The sequence below is a fragment of the Notamacropus eugenii genome, chromosome 1, assembly GCF_028372415.1.
Source record: "Notamacropus eugenii isolate mMacEug1 chromosome 1, mMacEug1.pri_v2, whole genome shotgun sequence".
Taxonomy (NCBI): Eukaryota; Metazoa; Chordata; class Mammalia; order Diprotodontia; family Macropodidae; genus Notamacropus; species Notamacropus eugenii.
The window spans coordinates 666295432-666314538 of NC_092872.1; the positions used below are offsets into that span (position 1 = coordinate 666295432).

At 39.4% G+C, this 19107-nt stretch overlaps 1 protein-coding gene across 3 annotated transcripts in view; it reads left to right on the plus strand.

The window, feature by feature from the left end:
* THADA (THADA armadillo repeat containing) overlaps window positions 1-19107 on the plus strand; it is a 433436-nt gene that overhangs the window by 46654 nt on the left and 367675 nt on the right. For all 3 annotated transcript variants that reach the window (XM_072635750.1, XM_072635749.1, XM_072635751.1), the window contains one exon: window positions 17448-17557. In XM_072635750.1, the coding sequence (XP_072491851.1) occupies window positions 17448-17557 (110 nt within the window). The remainder of the gene's footprint in view (window positions 1-17447; window positions 17558-19107) is intronic.

Sequence of the window (19107 nt, forward strand, 5' to 3'; positions counted from 1 at the left end):
ATTTACTTTTTCCCAAGGTGTTACAGCATTTTAGAACAAAATAAATAATAATCTATAGCATACGGCCGCACTTTGTTATTTCCCTCTGCGTGCTTTTCATGGTAGGACGTGAGAAATGCTGTGGAAATAATGACAATATTTTTATTCTCACACTGTCTCTAACTTTGGTGTTTTCATATGGTTAGCAGCTGATTTTGTAATGTTGCGTGGCCGCAAGATAGGGGAGTGGAGAGAATGGTATCATGCTTCCCCCCATCGTGTCCCCTGGTTCCTTCCAAATCAAACAGGCATCTGTGTCCTAGTGTTACAGTCAGTGCTGGCTGAGTAGCTGCTTTGCCAATGCCAACATCTTCAGGGTGGAATCTAGCCATGATTAATGACTGCCTCACCAGCGTTTGCCATCTTGCTAAGAAGTAAACATGTGCGAATACTCCATGCTCTGCACTTCTCAGCTTTTATTTCCAGGGACTTGTAAAAACAGCCTCTCTGTGTGTGCATGGATGTGTGTGTTGTGTGTACACACAGGTTCTCACATGTGGGTGTAGTAACTGGGTGCCATGTTTCGGTTTTTATGTAAGAGAAAGTTATTTTTCTCCCGCCATAACTGAGAAAGAAAATCTGTTCTAATATTTAGAACCACAGTACTCATTATGAGGAACTTGCAGTCCTGTATCATTTTACATATCCCTCGGTCCTTGAATCTCTTCACGAAGAGAACATTGTGGAGACATGCATTTACATAGATGGCCGTTAAAATGGGAAAGTCGTATAAATGAAAACAGTGACTTCTCTTCCTCGTTTATGGGTTGGCTTCTCACCCAAATGGACCTGTTTTATTTGCATGACACTGGTTTTCATTGTAATGGGGACTGATCATTTTTCTGTGTAGTTCATGTGATAATCTTGGACACAGATATTTCAGAAGCCACTCCTCATTGAGTGAGGCAGTTGGAGTTCAGCGTTGTCCTGTGCTATCGCTGGTGACTTTGCTTCTGAATCTGTTGTCCATTAGGTATAGGTGTGTGCCCATTCAGTAAAACCTGATTCAGGGATAGCTGGATTGGAAGAGCAGAAATTAGAGAGACACCAGTTAATTGCAAGTATTCCTTTTAGATAGCTTTAGAATGTTCTACTCATGTATTTAAAATAGGATTTTATTTACAAAAATTGAATTGTCACACAACTAACTATTCAGAATGCCATCTGTTAAATAAAGCCACATTTACCTGTATTTTGATCATATAGACAACCCTAACTCTGCATGAAAATTATAACACCCTTTAAATTCCTATCTGACATCCTGTCATGATCTGCAGTGCCATTTAAAGTTGCATTGACTGGATCCTTATATTTATTTGTAGTTATTGAATGTATGCAGTGAGTTGTTTTCTATTCGTTATTGGGGAAGGGAAAAGAAAAAGAAAAAAAATTGAAGGAATGATTTTAATGTAGTGTGAAGACCCTATAAAGACCTCCATAATCTCTCTTCAACCCAGTTCGACTCTATGCTATTCTCTCCTGTTGAGTCCCTGGCCTCCTTGTGGCTAATCCAGCCTTGCCAGGTGCCAACCTCATATTGCTCCCACTGTCTGCTGCTTTTACTCCTATTCTTGTGCTGTTGAATGGAGCCAGGGAAAATCATGACACAAAACCTAACTGAGGGGGTCCACTTCACATAATCTCAACTAGGTCCTCACTGCCACAAGGCAAGCCTTTCACACTTCCCTCGTTGATTCACTCTCTCTCTCACCACCTGTGACTTTTCCAAGCCCTCTTGCCCCTCCTCAAACCTCCAGTGGTTCTCCTTCCTCCTGTCCTCTCATCTAAGAACCTTCCTTATAGTCCACTGAAAAAGCTGAGATCGTTCACTGAGATCCTTAGCCTTCTTCCTCTCTTTGTTCAGATGTTTTCTATCATCATCTTTGTCTTCGCCCCTGTCTCCCATAGAAACATGGCCCTTTTTACCAAGGCAAACCCCTCTCCTTGCATAGGTGATCTCATTGCATCCTGTGTCCACCAGCAGGTTGCTTCTTGGCACACATCCACTCTCTCATTTATCTTCAGTTTATCTCTGTCAGCTTGCTGCTTCCTTATTGCCAGAAACTGCCCATCTCTCCCCCATCCTCAAAAGCCTTGACTTGATGCTTGCTGTGATCTCTTACCTCTTTGTCCTTTTGTGGCTAAACTCCATGAGAAGGCCATCCACCACAGATGCCTCCACTTTCTTTCCTCTCACTCTTATTAATTCTTTATACTCTGGCTTCCAACCTCATCCTTAACCAAAACTCCTTTCTCCAAAGTTACAAAATATCTCTTGCCTTTTCTCAGTCCTAATTCTTCTTGACTTCTGTGCAGCCTTTTCTCTTTGATTATCCTTTTCTCTAGGTTTTGGTGGCACTACTCCTCTTACCTGTCTGATGGATCCTTCTCAGTCTCCTTTGCTGGATCCTCATCTGGGTCCTTGGCGAATCATAGCTTTCTTTTCTTCTCCCTCGATAGTGTTTAACTTGGTCATCTCATCAGTTCCCCTGGATTCAGTTATTACTTCTATGCAGATGATTCTCAGATCTGTTTATCCAAGTTTTCATTTCTTGACTGATCTCCATTTTCTAGTCTTCACTTGGCTATTGGGCTTGGATGTCCTGTAGAGAATCATAAATAAAATATGTCCAAAATGAACTCATTATCTTTCCCCTAAAACCCATCCCTCTTCCTAATTTCTGTATTAATTTCAAAGACACTACCATCGTCACAGTCTCTCAGACTTAAAACCTGTGTGTCATCCACAATTCCTCACTCTCTCTCTCACTCCATACATCTAATCTGTTGACCAAACCTTGTCGATTTTACGTTCATAAAAGCTCTCCCATATGCCCCTTTCTTTGCTGACACCACTACTACTCTGGTGCAGGCCCTCTTCCTGCCACAACTAGACTATTGCAGTAGGCTGCTGGTGGGTCTCTCTGCCTCAGATCTCCCTACTCTAGTCTGTGCTCCATTCAGGTAACAAAGAACACTTCCTAAAGTTCTGGGCTAAACATGTCAAGCCCTACGTGATAAACTGTAATGGAATCCTATTACTTCAGGCTGAAAGGTAAAATCCTGTTTGGTTTTTAAAACTGTCATAATCTAGCCCCCTTCCTATTTTCTTGGATGCCTTATTCTTCTGCATTATTCAGTAATAGTGACATCTTTGCTATTCCTTGTCCATGGCACTCTGTTTCCTAACTTGAGGCATTTTCCTTGGCTGTCCCCCATATTGGAGCTCCCTGCTTGTCTCTGCCTCTTGGCCTCCATGGCTTTCAAGTCTCAGCTAAAATTCCACTTTCTGTGAGAAGGCTTTCCTGATCCATCTTCATTCTAATGGCTTCCTTCTGAGGTTACCTCCAATTTATCCTGTTGGCACATAATTGTTCACATCTTGTCTCTCCCATTATAATGTGAGCTCCTTGAAGGCAAGGATTGTTTTTACTTTTCTTTGCATCTCCAGTGCTTGGCACAGTGCCTGGCACAAAGGAAATACTTAATAAACATTTGTTTATTGATTTCCAAGAGGATTGGCAAATGGTTCATAGCTTCGTTGACTTTTAATTTTTTTTAAAAAAGTAATTTGGGCTTACTGCCAAGATGGTTGCCTAAACAAGAGATAGGCCCCTCCTGTTTGATGATGGCAAAATCTGGGAGGTAGAGGTCAACTCAAGAATCTAGGGGACCCAGGACAAGAGCAGACAAGGCCGACCACCCCACAAGTGTACAGCCTTGCCATGAACCTCTAATTCAGGAACCAAAACTGGAGAGATGAGCAGAGCAAAAAAATACCATTTAGATCAGAAATTATTGCATATCTGATTCTGCAGCAGCTGCAAGTGGAGACTCAAGTGAAAAAAGGAATGAATTCTCCACAAGGACCATGTAAATACTTAGAAGACATTAAGAAAAGGCTAAAAAATCGGAAGTGAATGTGGTAAACCTTACCCAAGAAGTAGAATCCCTGAAAATGAATAAAGACGATAACAGAAACCAATGATCATTCTAATAGGGGGAAAAGAAACCAATGTTCCTTCAGAACCTTAATGTCTTCAAAGGATATTGAGAGAATTAAACAAGAAAAACAGAGGTCCTGGGGAGAGAGGGAGAAATTGGATCTGTTCTAAGCATTTTAAGAAGGGAAAGAGAAGGAAAGGTAAGAAAGTGTAGAAAGGAGGAAGAATGGGGTCAGATTTGCTTCTCATAATTGGGGTGAAAATATATTAGAATATATTAACATGGAGGAAAGTGTGGGGGGGCATCAGATGAACCTCACTTTTACCTGAAATGGACAAAGGAGGGTAGAGCACACACGAGTGTGCACACACACACGCAAACAGTTTGTTTAGAAATACATCAAACTAAACAGAGAGACAAGCAAAAGTAGTGAAGGGGGAGAGAGTGAAGAGAGAGAGTGATACTGGAAACGGAATGATCACAAGCAAAACTAATTTCCTGATCCTAAAAGAAGAATCATAAAGGGGGAGGGGAAGAATGGGTGGAGCAAAGAACTGAAATTTAGAGGGTCGCTTTCAGTTGTTTCTTAGACATTTGGGGGAAGGGCTCAACAAATTATGAATGTAATGGAAAATCATTTCACCATATGAGAAGACAGGAGATGATTTCAGAGAATGGTTGGTAGTATGAATTGTTGCAGAGTGAATTGAGCAGAACCAGGAGAGCACTTTATATAAGGACAGCAACATTGTAATGAAAAATGATTTTGGAAGAGCATGGAATTCTGCTCCAAGTGTCCAAGTCCACCATATCTCTAGAGGACTTGGTTCTGCATGTTATCTGCCTTCTAATAGAAGGTGAGAACCAGGGTGTAGAGACATACACTTTGGGACATGGTCCTTGGATGGATTTGTTTTGCTGATTGCTTATTTGTTATAAGGGTTTCATTTTTTCTTTCCTCCCATACTTTTAGTTGGTGGCTGGGAGGGTAGAGGGTATTGAGGGGAGGAGGTTAGCAATAATGATTCCAGAAAAAAAGGGGGAGCATTACAACATTTTTTAGATGCGCAGAAGAGAGCATGAAGGAAGTTCAGGTGGAAGCACTGACAAGCAGGGCAGTTTTGCATTTATCATATACTTTTTTTTTCTTTAAAGCAAGCACTATGAAATAGAGATTCATGGTTTCATATTGAATATTTTTGTGTTCTGCACTATATACGGAAATGCTCTTTTTTGGTATTAAAGAATTTTAAGATAAAATTATGAAAAAAAATTTAACAACAAAATGGTATGTTATTGCTTTGAGGTACATGAAGAGTGAAAATCCTCTCTTGGAAGGAGAGGTCAGTCTCCCACAAAGCTTTGCTGTCAGGCCTTTATGGAGTATGGCTATGCTGTACCTGGGGGTGATGACAGGAGGGCTACATCCCTGTTGTGACCATTGTGTCATGGACCCCAAGACCAGGCAGCAAGTTGGCAGAACTACAGATTGGATCCCCAAACAGAATAGGCAGCAGGACAAAGATTTGAATGTCCCTTGGGGTAAAAAAAAAAAAAAAAGCAATCCATCCTCAGGGACAGTATATACAATCATTGTCTTCCTCTTCCCTCTGGTAGCTCTTCTTTTGGAAAAGGAGTATCTGCCTGATTTTAACAGGATAATGAGCTTTGAAATTAGGAGGCCTCCCTGTAAAACTCTAAGGCAGGATCCTTCCGGTTCTTAATTTAGTTGAGGTCTCTAGTAATTTTTTTCGTTCCATGGGCTGAGGCCCTTTGCCAGTTTGTGTGACTTTAGGTTGCAGACACACATATTGGAATTTTAGAATAAGTAGAAAGGCAGTGAGAGGAATAAATGGGAATTTTGGTTGCTGTAGGCAGAGAGCAGAGTGCTAGCAGTAAGGAGAGCCAATGAAGTATTTTTGATGCGGGGCCATATTAATAGAATCAAAGAAGTCTGGTTGGAAGGTACTTCACAAATCATCTGTTCCAATGTTCTCATTTTGCAGATGAGAAATTAAGGCACAGAAAGACCTTGAGTTTCTTGCTCAAGTCACGAGGCTCACTAGTGTCCAAGCTGGGATTTGAATATAGCCTTTCTGACTCAGAGACGCCACGATCTTTCCAGCGCAACACCCCCGTTGCTTTTGTCCTCTCCTTGTTTGATTTTACAAATGAATATGCATCCAGAGGTCTGTTGAAGTTCCTTCCTACTGCGTAATCAAACAAGGAAAGGTTCTTTCATGATATCCCTGTATAAGAGGCAGAGATAAAACCACCTTTGAGGAATGTAAACTGAAACCCTTAAGGAGTGAGCAGGGCAGGCAACCTTAGCATGCAACTTCCTGACTTGAGTATGTCTGAGTTTCATGCTTGATGTTTCGCTAATGTAGGGGTTTGGATTGATAGACTTGGTTGGTGATCTTTCCAAGGGATATATGACACCCATGCCCTCAGTCCCAGATGTGAAGAGGTACTGATTTGTAAGAATTTCCTCTGCATATATTTTCCTCTGTAATTTTAGAACAGAGGTTGAACTAAGCCGTTGGGTTAGATTTTCATATTGACTTTCCTCTGCCTGCTTAGCATTTATTGCTAGAGAAAACAACCATTGCTTACTGTCATAGTCTCCCCTTCCCTCCCTTCTGCAATGTATGTAGCTGGGTTTTTTTTTATTCCTGTACTTTCTTTTATTTCTGTTTCTGGTTAATCAGAAATGGCCTGTAAATAGGGTGTGTACATTTACCAGCTTTGAAAAGAATCCAAGGTTCTTTTTCCTGGCTGAAACCTGTTTCGTATATGACTACTGGTTTTTACCCAGTAATCATCTTAAATTATCTAAGCAACTGACTTCTCAAAAATATTATGTCGTTGATTAAGCTAGTCTAACTTTCTGAATTTAAAGGCATATTTTAAGGCTTTTGTTACGGCTTGAAGAAATATTCTAGACTAAATTGTCTTTTCATCCTAATTTCCTCAGGTTTCTGACTTTAGAAAGAAATAGCCACTTTACAAAGAATAGAAAATAAGACAGATATCAGATCCTGGAGCAAAATAGATGGGAGTGTGATTTATTAGTGTGTACAGAATAGCAAACAGGACAGAGTACGTAGATATTTGATGAATATTTGTCAAACTGAATATCATTGAATAAAAGCTAATCAAATATAGATATAGGAGAAAGTTAAAGGATATAGTAGTTTAGAAGTATTCATCAGTTAGAGGCTTGTTAAGCAGACATTGGGGTGTGTTGAGATGAGGAATGCCCACAAGTTTTAAGAAACAGTGTTTTTTTCACTACCTCTTGACCGCCATTCCCCACCCTGTCTGCTGCTGAAACCTTCCATGTGTATTGTCCCCTCCATTAGAAGCAAAGACTGCCCAACGTTTACATTAGTATTGCAGTACTTCGCACTGTGCTTTACACGTGGTAAGCACTTAATAAATAAATAAATGCTTCCCCTTTCCTTCCTTCCTTCCCTCCCTCTTTTCCTTCCTTTTCTTTCTTTCTTTCCCTCTATTTTTTCTTTCATCCTTCCTTTTTTCTCCTTTCTTCCTTTAAACTTCCCTCCCTCCTTCCTTCTCTTTCTTTCCCTCCCTCTTTTCCTTTCCTTCTTTCTTTTTTATTCCTCTATTTTTTCTTTCATCCCTCCTTTTTTCTTCCTTTCTTCCTTCCAACCCCTCCCTCTTTCCTTCTTTTCTCTTTATTTTCCCTCCTTTCTTTTTCTTTCCCTCCTTCTCCTTTCCTTTTCTTCCTTCTTTTTTCTCTTTCTTCCTCTCCCTCCCTTCCTTTTTTCTTTCCACCATCTGGAATAATAACACAAAAAGTTAGCATAATATTTGTTTTAGATCAACACAGAAATCTTCCTATGTGTAAGGTATTTTTTCAGGTGCTAGGAATGGTGCTAATATCATAAACCCAGTTGCCTGATCAAATGGTGGTGCCCCCTTTCCCTCCCCCTTGAAAATAGAAAAGTTTGGCGGAGGGGTGTCTTGAGAAAAGAAGATGAGCTTGGACCTGTTGCTTGTGAGGTACTTATGGGATCCCAAGTGAAATGTGTAGGGCAGCTGGAGATATAAGGCTGGAGTGTGAGAAGAATGAGATACATAGCTTTAGGAGTCACTTGTGTGTAGATGGTGATTGAACCTATGTGAATGGATGAGATCACCAGGGAGAGATGGTCTGGAGCAGAGAGCCCTGAAGGGCAGTTGTACTTAGGGGCTGAAAGACAGATAACGAACTAGCAAAGAAGACAGAGACTTGATCTGTTTGGCACTAGGGGGCAGTGTGAGGAACAGTGTGGAAATTAAAAAGTGGCAGATCTTAGTTTGTTGTAAAAAAAATTTCCTCATGAGTAGAGCTATTCAAAAGTAGAAAGGACTGTTTGCCTCAGCAAGGAATGGGTCCTCTTCCCTGGAGGTCTTTGAACAAAGGGTGGATGACCACTTGTAGGTTGTGTGGTAGAGGGCATTATTGTTCAAGACTAGCCTGATATTAGGTTCAGGTCTCCCTGACTCCAGGCCTGGCCCTTTCTCCACTGCTCCACCTTGCTGCCCAAGTATTTCATCTATTATGCCATGATCCCAGTCACTGATAAAGTTCAACAGCCCAGGGCCAAGCAGAGATCCTTGTGGCTCTCCAAAAGACAGATCTCTGTTTAAATTGATGCCTAAACATCAATTACTACTCTTCAATGTAACCAATCTTTCCTAATCAAAGATATTTCTACTGGACTATGATGTTGAATCCACCTAGGCTTTATGGTGGTAAAGGTTTGTAGGGGTGGGAAACCAGAGGCCTTGAGGTCACAGGTAGCCTTCTAAATCCTTGAGTACGGCCTTTTGACCGAGTCCAAGTTTTACAGAACAAATCCTTTTGTTAAGGGGATTTGTTCTGTGAAGTTTGGATTCAGTCAAAGGGCTTGAGGACCTAGAGGCCCACATGTGACCTCAAGGCTGCAGGCTCCCCACTCCTTGTAGGGTACCCGGCCTGGAATCAGCAAGATTGAAGTTCAAATCTTGCCTGAGACATTTACTCTTAGACCCTCGATAAGTCATTTAACCTCTGTCTGCCTCAGTTTCCTCAACTACAAACTGAGGATCATCATAGCACTACCTCCCAGGATTATTGTAACAATCAAATGAGATAATATCTGTAGAGTGCTGGACTAATTAGACTAGTCAGTAATGAAAGGGCCCTCCTAAGGCCCAGAGGTGTTCAGACAGGGGAGTCTTGTTCAAATACAGCTTGGGCTAGAAGGCCATCAAGGTCCCTCCCAACTCTGAGATTCTGTGATTCACCGGGATGGAATTCAGAAGACTTTGATTTCATTCCAGATTCTGGTCTTTGAAAGACACTTTTAAAGGCACTTTGGGCCCACAGGAAAGATTTATTTTGCTGCCACTGCAGCGTGAGCAACTTTGTGATGGGCGCTATGGAAATAGTGAGCGTAGATCATAACACGGCGTCTGCCTTCCAAGTATTCACAGTTGGCAGTGGGAACCAAGACAGAAATATATGTAATAATAATGCTATTTATTGGCCACCGCATCAAGTCTGAACTCCTCTGCAAGGCATACTCTGGCCCCACCCTACCTTTCCATCTTTTTCTTACACCTCTCCCCTGTAGGCCCCAGCCTCTGGGCCTTGGGTCACTCGGTCCCCTTCTTAAAGTGCCTTCCCCCCCCTTCTGTTTGGCTAAATTCTTTTGATCCTTTAAGACCTAATTAAAGTCCCACCATCTCCATAAAATTGTCTGTGACTACTTGAGTACAGAATGATTTCAGTTGTCTTCATGAGTTGAAGGCACCTCAGCAGCCATCTAATTCAATCTTTGTCTTGATAAGAACCTTTTTTATATCATGCCAGACAGGTGGTCGTCAGCCTTTTGTTTAGGGGAGTATCCACTGAACATCTGGAGAGTTGCTAGGAACTATATCCTTGCATTCAGCCTAAATCTTATCTCCCTGAAACCTGCACCTGTGCTCCTGGTTCTGTCATCTACATCCAAGCAGAACGCTAGGCCCGTTCCTTCTGCTGCAGATACCCTTCAGCTACCTGATGGCAGCTCTCTGATTTCCCAAAGCCTTCTTTTCTTTAGTCTAAACAACCCTTTTATTTGAAGAAATCCTGATGGATTATCACTGGAAGACCTATCACGGTGCTGCCCTCCTTCCTCTGCATGCTGGCCAGTGTATTAAGTCCTTCCTAAACTGGGGTGCCTCACACTGAACACAGTACAGCCAATGATGCCTGAATGGGATAGAATCCAGGGGAATGCCACCCTCCTTGTTCTGGACTTGTGCCTCTCAGTACAATACGATGGAGTCTCTTAGTTGTTCTTGATTTATTAAATGATTTCTTACAGAGATTGGAAACTCCTTGAGGACAGAGACCCAGTTTTGTACTTCCCTTATATTCTTCCCAAGGTTTTAGCACATTAGATGGGCACATAAGATGTTTTTTAAAAATAAATTTTTATTGATATATATATTTTTTTACAGTACCAAAATTTCCCCCAGTATCTCTCCTGTCATCTCGCCTATCTCAGAACTGTCTCATATAACGAGCCCCACGTCTCATATAACAAATAATGCTGAGGTTTTTTTTTTTTAAAGGAAGGGAAAATATTAGCAAAACTGATAAGTACATCGAAAAGGTCTGAAAATATGTGCAATGTGGCCTGTGGACCTCATCCTTCATGTAACAGAATATTCTAGAAATCGTTATCGATTCACTGATAATAGGATGTCTGTAGTTTTTCATGTAAATGATGTATGGGCTCAAGTACTATACAGAGGGGGAAAGAATAAGTGTTTATTTAATAGCACTTATGCTGTGCCAGGCACTGTGCCAAGGGCTTTTACAAATATTGTCTCATTTAATACTCACAACAATCCTGGGAGGTATGTGCTGTTGTTATCCCCATTTTACGTTTGGGAAAACTGAGGCAGAGGGTAAATGATTGCTCAGTGCCACATACCTAGTAAGTGTGTGAGGCTAGATTTGAATTCAGGTCTTCCTGACTCCAGTGCCAGTGCTCTATCTAGTGTCATGTAGGTGCCCATAAGTATAGATGGAGGTAGGGTGGATCTCAGAGTATATAACTGAGTATATAATTTGAATCATCCAAGACTTTCTATATGTTATTCTTGCTTTAGAACAACTGTGGCTCCTGGTGACTGAGGTGTTTAGTTAAAGCCTAGAGCTACCTCTTTTCATGACACATACATATACACACACATGCACACACATGCCCTTTTTCTTTCTCTGTGGTGTTTCTCTCTCTCCCTCTCTCTCTCTCTCTGTCCCCCTCTTTCCTCACTCTCTGTCTCTACTTTATGTCTCTCCCTGTTTGTCTTTCTTTCTCTTTCCTTCTTCTGTTTTCTCCAGCCATGTCCAAGTCTCTTAGGCCTAGGCTTGACCTGAAATTGGTTTCCTCTGTTAGCTGACCTTCTGTTTTCCAGCTGCTGTTTGAGAACATGCACATGTTGGATAATTGAATCATATGGCAAATCTACGAGGAGATTGGACGTTTTTATTTTGTGCTGTTTGATTTAGACCTCATTCAAAGTCAATGAGAATAACAGACAGCATTGAAAATCTGATCTCAGAAATGACAAATGCTTGAGGGGATGAGGGAAAAATAGGTACGCTAATGAACTTCTGGTGGAGTAATGAACTGGTCCAACTATTCTAAAGAACAATTTTGATCTAGGCCCAAAGGGCTATACAACTGTGCATATCCTTTGACTTAGCACTACTAGGTTTGTATCCCAAAGAAATCAAAAGAAAAGAACCTTTGTGTACAAAAATATTTACAGCAGCTCTTTTTGAGGTGGTAAAGAATTCGGAATTGAGGAGATGCTCATCACTTAGAGAATGACTGAATGAGTTATAGCATACGATTATGATGGAATAGCATTGTGCTGTGGGAAATGACGATGAGGAGGTGGTCTCAGAAAAACATCATAAGATCTATATGAACTAGTGCAAAGTGAAGTGAGAAGAACCAGGAGAGCATTGTGTACAGTGGAAGCAGTGTTGTAGATGATCAACCGTGAAAGGCTTAGCCATTTTGATTAATACCGTGATCCAAGACAATTCCAGAGGACTTATGATGAAAAAAATCCTAGTCACCTCCAGGGAGAGAACTGATGAACTCTGAGGGCAAATTGAAGCATATTTTTTCTATTTTCTTTATTTTTCTTGCTTTTTAAAAAATATGACTAATATGGAAATATTTTTTTTTGTGATTTCACATGTATAATTGATATCACATTGGTTGCCTTTTCAGTGGGTCTGGGAAAGTGTGGGAGGGAAAAAGGGAGGGAAAGAATTTGGAACTCAAAATTTAAAAAGAAAATAATGCTAAAAATAAATAATATATTGAAATGTGAAAAAAATCTGATCTCTTCTGATGGAGTTAGCATATGGGGCATTTCTAAAGTCACATTCAAGGGGACTATCTCGGTTTATTAATAGAACTATTTAGCATTGAGTCCATTCTCTCTAGACATGACACCTGTCATGTTTTTGAAAAAATGTTACCTTTGTTGACTAAGAAAGTCAGAGGACCCTCTTTGTTATTTGTTTAATTTTCTGTAACTTGAAATACCTGCTTAGAAACTTTTAAAAATAAGGTATGTCTTTGGTGGTTTTCTTTTTTTTAAGATCATAGTCACATTAGAGTTAGAGAATTGGTTTTCTCTCCTCCCTCTTCCTCCAGGTAGGATTTGATTTTCCAAAGTTTTTATGCTGCTGTAGGAGCTGTATGCAACGAAGATTCAGGTCTACAATTGGAGAACAAGCAAAAGAGTCTTTTAAGTTCTCCCATTTGGGATGAAATGACAGGAACCACACGCATTTATCTTACATTTATTCTGTTCTGACTTGATTATGGAGGAGAAATTCTGTCTCCATTATAAACTCCAAATATTATCATTTACTAATATTGTATTACATCAGATATTATCAGTTACTAATAGTGTACTACATTATTTCAAATATTATCAAGTCTTTAGAAATGTTTTTTCTGAAGAATAGAGCAGGGGTGGGAAACCTGTGACCTCGAGGCCACATGTGGCCCTCAAGGTCCTTGGATGCAACATTTTGACTGAGTCCAAGTTTTACAGAACAAATCCTTTTATTAAGGGGATTTGTTCTGTGAAGTTTGGATTGTGTCAGAGGGCCACACTTGAGGATCTAAAAGGTCACATGTGACCTCGACGCTGCATTTCTCCATCCCTGGGATAGAGTATTGCTGTAGTCAAGATACTTAACTAGTCTAGCATTTCTTTTTAAGGTACCTTGTTAAAGTCTCTATTTTCTTATCTAATTTTTCAAGTTATATCAATTATTTACTTAACTGGATTTGTGGTTGATATGAACCCCGCCCCCTAATAAAAGTGGGGAAAAAACCCCAGGAAATAAATAAATACAGTCAATCAAAATAAATACACACAAAGTCCATGCCCATAAATGTCGATCTCTTTCTGCTTTTAGAATCCATCACCTCTCTTTTAGGAGGCAGGTAAACAAGCTTCGTCTTTGGTCCTCGATAGGCATGGGTGGTCATTTCTTTGATCAGAGTTCTTTAAAGTTTTCTTAAAGTTTTTGTATTGCTTATTGTACATTACGTAGTGTGTTATTGTATTACTTGTTCTTCCTGTTTCACTGACTTTACTCTGTATTAGTTCCTACTTCTCAAGATTCTCCAAAATCATGTCTTTTCTCATTTTTTATGGCATGTTAATACATCATTACACATGTTTACCACACTGTATTCAGACATTTCCCTATGGATCAAAACCCTCTAAGTTTCTATCCCTTTTCTTTCCTTTTTCTTTTCCCTTTTAATACCCACTTTGGAATCAAGAAGTTTATTTTATTTACATCTGTCTCCTCCCTGGTATTATTTATTCTTCTTCTTAACCTGCCTTATTCTCCTACCTTATTCAACATTTTCCCTGTTGAGCATGGTATATTTTTACACAAAACTCTTGTGTTTGTGTGTGTGTGTGCATGTGTGCGTGTGGATATTCAACCCTTCTTTGTCTCATGAGGTTTATCTGATGCCCACTCCTCTCAACCCTGTCACTATGTTTTCTTTTCCTCTTTTACCCCAATTTTTAGAAATAGTACAATCTACCTGATTCTTCCTTCTCTCTACAATAGTGTATTCCTTTTATATTATCTTTTCTTTCCCTTCTTAAAATCCCTAGAGCAAAACCAATCCATTTCCAGGTCTTCTGTTTTTTCTTACTTTAATGAAGGGATATTCATTTCTTTTTCTACACTAAAGATCAGCCCTTCATCATCATATAAACCTTTCCCATTTGCTTAAATAAATTTTTCTTTCTAGGTTTTTCTTTACCTTGCATCTCAAAATTCCTACTTAGCACTGGTCTTTTCACTAAAAATTCTTGAAAGTCCTCTATTCTTTTAAAGGTCTACTTTTTCCCTTGTAGAATTATACTTGGCCTTGTAGGGTAAGTTATTTTTGGTTGTAAGCCTATATGTTTTGTCTTTTGGAATATTGTACCCAGTGCTCTTCTCTCGTTTATAGTAGAAGCTGCCAGGTCTTGTGTGATCCTGACTGTGGTTCTTTGGTACCCAAACTCTCTTTCTGGCTCCTTGGAGTATTTTTTTTTTTTGAGGAAACTGGATTTTGACTATGCATTCCTGAGACTTTTCTTCTGTGGTTTCTTGTAGGAGTGCATCAATGAATTCTTTCTATTTTTACTTTGCTCTCTGGTTCTAGTAGATCCGAACAGTTTTAGTTTATGATTTCTTGAAATGCAGAGTTTATGCTTTAAAAGAAATTATGATTTTTAAGGAGTCCAATAATTCTTAAATGATTTCTTCTTGACCTGTTTTCTTGATCAGTTTTTTTTTTAAAGATAGATTTTTTTATAGTTTCTTCTATTTTTATTTCCACCTTTGTTTTTGTTGTAATGTTTCTGTCTAATAGAGTTATTGATTTGTGTTTGGTCTTTTCTAATTTTGAGGGAGGCCCTTCTTTGTATAAGATTTATCACTTTGTCTTCTAAGTTATTCATTCTGATTTTAGTTCTTTCCTCCAAAGCTTTCATTTCATCTTTTCTCTCTTATTTCATTTCTTCTGGTGGAAAATGCATTTTTCTTTCCAGTCTCTGCTTACCAAGGTGATAGAGTTAGTCTCTTCTAGGTTGTATTTTTTGCACATTTTTGGATTTATTATAATTCTTTATTATATATAATTATATATCTTCTACTTGCTCTTCTCTCCTACCTTAGTTACTAAATATGGGCTTTGTATTGGGACCACTTGCTAAGCTTTTGGGTGGCATGGTCATCCCTGCTTGGTCTTAGCCTGGATTCTTAAACTGACCTCCTTCTCCCTAGGTTAGACCTCTCTTCCTGATCTTTGAGATTTAGTGAGAAAACCAGTGCCCTGTCTGGCATCTCAGGACAGATGGACCTAGGGTGCCTTGGGCTAAGTGCTATCATACCCACACTGGTTACCAGTCCCTTCTAAGTTCCACCCTGAGGGATTCTGAGTACTCTCCCTGGGAGCTTTCCACTCTTGATGTTTTCAAATACAGAACCTCATCAGCTACGTGTATTTTTGGCACCAAGACTGCCCTCTTATTTGCCTGTAGGGCATATGGCTAATTTTTTTGTGTGATTCTAGAGTTCAAGAAGTTGCTACAGTTTCCCATGGATTTTTTTCATCATTATTCAGTCTGGTGCCATTCTCAATCCTGCCTTCCCCTACCCTTCCCTTGAAGTAAGTGGGAGGTGGGGAAAAGGAGAAAAGCTGACTTTGTCTGCCTGTTATGGATTTTTTAAAGTCAACACAGACCAATTTTAATAATCTTAAATTGCACCACAGGACTGAATTTTAATAGTTGTAAATCAAATAGCTTGTTTAACTTGAGAACTATAAGAGTCCTTCTAGTCCCACCCACAGGTACAGACAAGCTGGCTTGCAGGACATGGATCAAAAGGCAGTCTAGTAAATCCAGTGATCCTTGGTTATTCAAGAGGACTGATAAATTGAAGCCAGTTTTCTTTGGGTCATTATTCTTGAAACCAGGGTTTCTATACCTTTTTGGTGTGATGGTGACAGTCTGGTAATGAAGTCTATGATCCCTTCTCAGAATCATGTTTTTAAATATATAAAATAAAATATATAGACTTACAAAGGGAACCAATTATATTGAAATGCAGTTGTCAGAATATTTTTTTCCAAATTTATTAATTTGTTTTCAGTTTTCAACAATAACTTCCATAAGTCTTAAATTTTTCCCTCTTCTTCACCATGACAGCTTGCAGTCTTATATGAGCTCTACACATACATTCTTATTAAACACATTTTCACATTAGTCATGTTGCATAGAAGAGTTAAAGCTAATGGGAGAAACCATGAGAAAAGCAAAACAAAACTTAAAGGAGAAAATACTCTGCTTCATTCTGTGTTCCATCTCCATAGTACTTTCTCTGGATGTGGATGGCATTTTGCATCATGAGTCCCATGGAAATGTTTTAGGTCCGTGCATTGCTGTGAAGGGCTAAGTATCAAAAACAGTCCTCACACACTATGGCTGATACTGTGTATAATGTCCACCTGGTTCTGCTTATTTCACTCAGCCTCAGTTTATGTAAGTCCTTCCAGGCCTTTCTGAAGTCTTCCTGTTCATCATTTCTTATAGCACAATAGTATTCCATTACATTCATATACCACAACTTGTTCAGCCACTCCGCAAATGATGGACATTCTCTTGATTTCTAGTCCTTGGCCACCACAAAGAGAGCTGCTATAGATATTTTTGTACTTGTGGAATCCTTTCCCATTTTTATGATCTCTTGGGGATACAGTCCTAGAAGTGGTATTTTTGGGTCAAAGGGTATGCAGACTTTTGTAGCCCTTTGGGCATAGTTCCAGATTGCTCTCCAGAATGGTTGGATCAGCTCACAGCTCCACCAACGATGAATTAGTGTTCCAACTCTCCCACATCTTCTCCAACATCTATCATCTTCCTGTTTTGTCATGTTAGCCAATCTGATAGGTGTGATGTGGTACCTCAGAGTGGTTTTGATTTGCATCTTTCTAATCAATAGTGATTTAGAGCATTTGTCAGAATATTTTTGAAAAGTTTCCAGACCCCCTCAAGTCTCTCCTGGACTTTAGACTAAGAACTCCAGCTTTATAGAAATGCTTTTTAGTTAGAATTCTTTCACTTCTCTAGAATTAATTCTATTACCTATACCTTTGGTGTCTGAGCATGGTCATCTTGATGTGATATCTCTTTATGGTTGTGTTGTGTGATGTATTTTGACAGTTACCCCAGTGGCTGTAGTTGCTGTGATTTTGGTAAAATATGTTGATATCTGGGACTTTTGTTCTGTTTTATAATGTGGATATAAATGAACTTGTAAATACTTGCACACAAATGAAATATGTATTTTTCATTTTCTTTAGGTGAAGAATATAGGAGACTACTTTAAAAAACACCTTTTACAATCTAGACACAGAGGAGCATTTGAATTGGCTTACACTGGGTTTGTAAAGCTGACTCAAGTCCTAACCAGGTAAAAACAAAACAAATGTTCCTTTTGCTTACATTTTATAGAGTTCGTTTGCTAGCCATGTGAAGAAAGAGCTCCCAGCGTGGTGCTCTAGTGTCTACAGGAACACAGGTTGGTTGACTAGAAAACTTCTAGAAGAAATTGTTTTCTTAGGTCATATTGTATGGCCTGCTACAGATGTTTGTGGGAAATGTCCAAATCTGGCAGTTCTCCTTGAAAGTGGATTTGAAGTAAACTTGAATATTTTGCTAAAAATAGCTCCCAAATTACTTTTTTCTTCAGTGAATGAACTGAATGTTTGGTGTGTTTGAAAATTACTTGGTATTTGGAATAAAGCATTGCTGGGTATGTGTGTGGGTGTGTGTGTGTGTGTGCACACGTGCACACAAGCGTGCGCATTATAGGCAGAGAAACACTTAGCAATTTAGTAAGTTTACCTTCAGAAGTTTATTCTCTAGGAATCTTTAAATGAGCAGTAAGTAGGTTGAATAATATTTTTTTTCCTATGACTGGAAAAATACTTAGGTAGGCTTAATATATTTTGTTAAAAAGGTACATGTTTTTGACATTCTACTTTAATGACATTTTTTCGTTCATATAGCACCTTTCCTCCAAAGCTGGCCGAGGAAACCTTAAATTACTTAATGACTAAGTGTTCGCTGGCAAGTGTTTTCCAAATAAAAGGTAGTATTTTCCAGGAAAACATTTCCATTGCCTGGAAACCTTTTGAAATGAAGCAGATTTTTGCCAGTATTGTGGCCTTAGCAAACATTTTATTTTGGACTGTTAAGACAACTACCCCATGAACATTTTCTAAACATTTTTCACACTCCTGGTAAAAACATTTGCTTAAAATATATTAGCTGTTATGGTAGCACAGAATGTTTTCTAAATGGTAATTTATTAGATAAAATACATTTGCCATTAAACAAATGGCTGTTTCTTGAAGATACTTCACCATTTTTTCAATAAAGCTGTGGCTTCTCGTCCATCATTACACATCTCTAATGGTGCCTCACTGTGGAGAAAGCTCAGGGGTACAGTGAATAGAGCATTGGCCCTAGAGTCAGGAGGACCTGAGTTCAAATCCCTCCTGGGACACATACTAGCTGTGTGACTTTGGACAAATCATTTCACCTTTGTCTTTCTCAGTTTCCTCAATTGTAAAATGAGAATAGTGATAGCGTGCACTTCCCGGGGGGTGTTGTGAGGATCAAATGAAATAATTCTTGCGAAATATTCAGCACGGTTCCTGGCAAACAGCTGGTGCTTAATATTTATTTCCTTCCTTCTGGAAAATAAGGTCCATGTGAGTCCCTCTCCTGTAGGCATCAACCACACAACAACCATAGTAACCTCTACTAATGCCCAGGATTGTGCTGGGTGTTTGAGGTATGAGGAAGTATAAGATATGAACTAGCTGGGAATTCAGAACTTAATAGAGTGAAGCAAGAGCAAACAATATAGAACGGTTTATTATTACATACTAAATTAGGTGGTAGAAGCTATGTGTACCATAGCAGTTGAGGGGGAAGGCATCAGGGAGGGCTGCT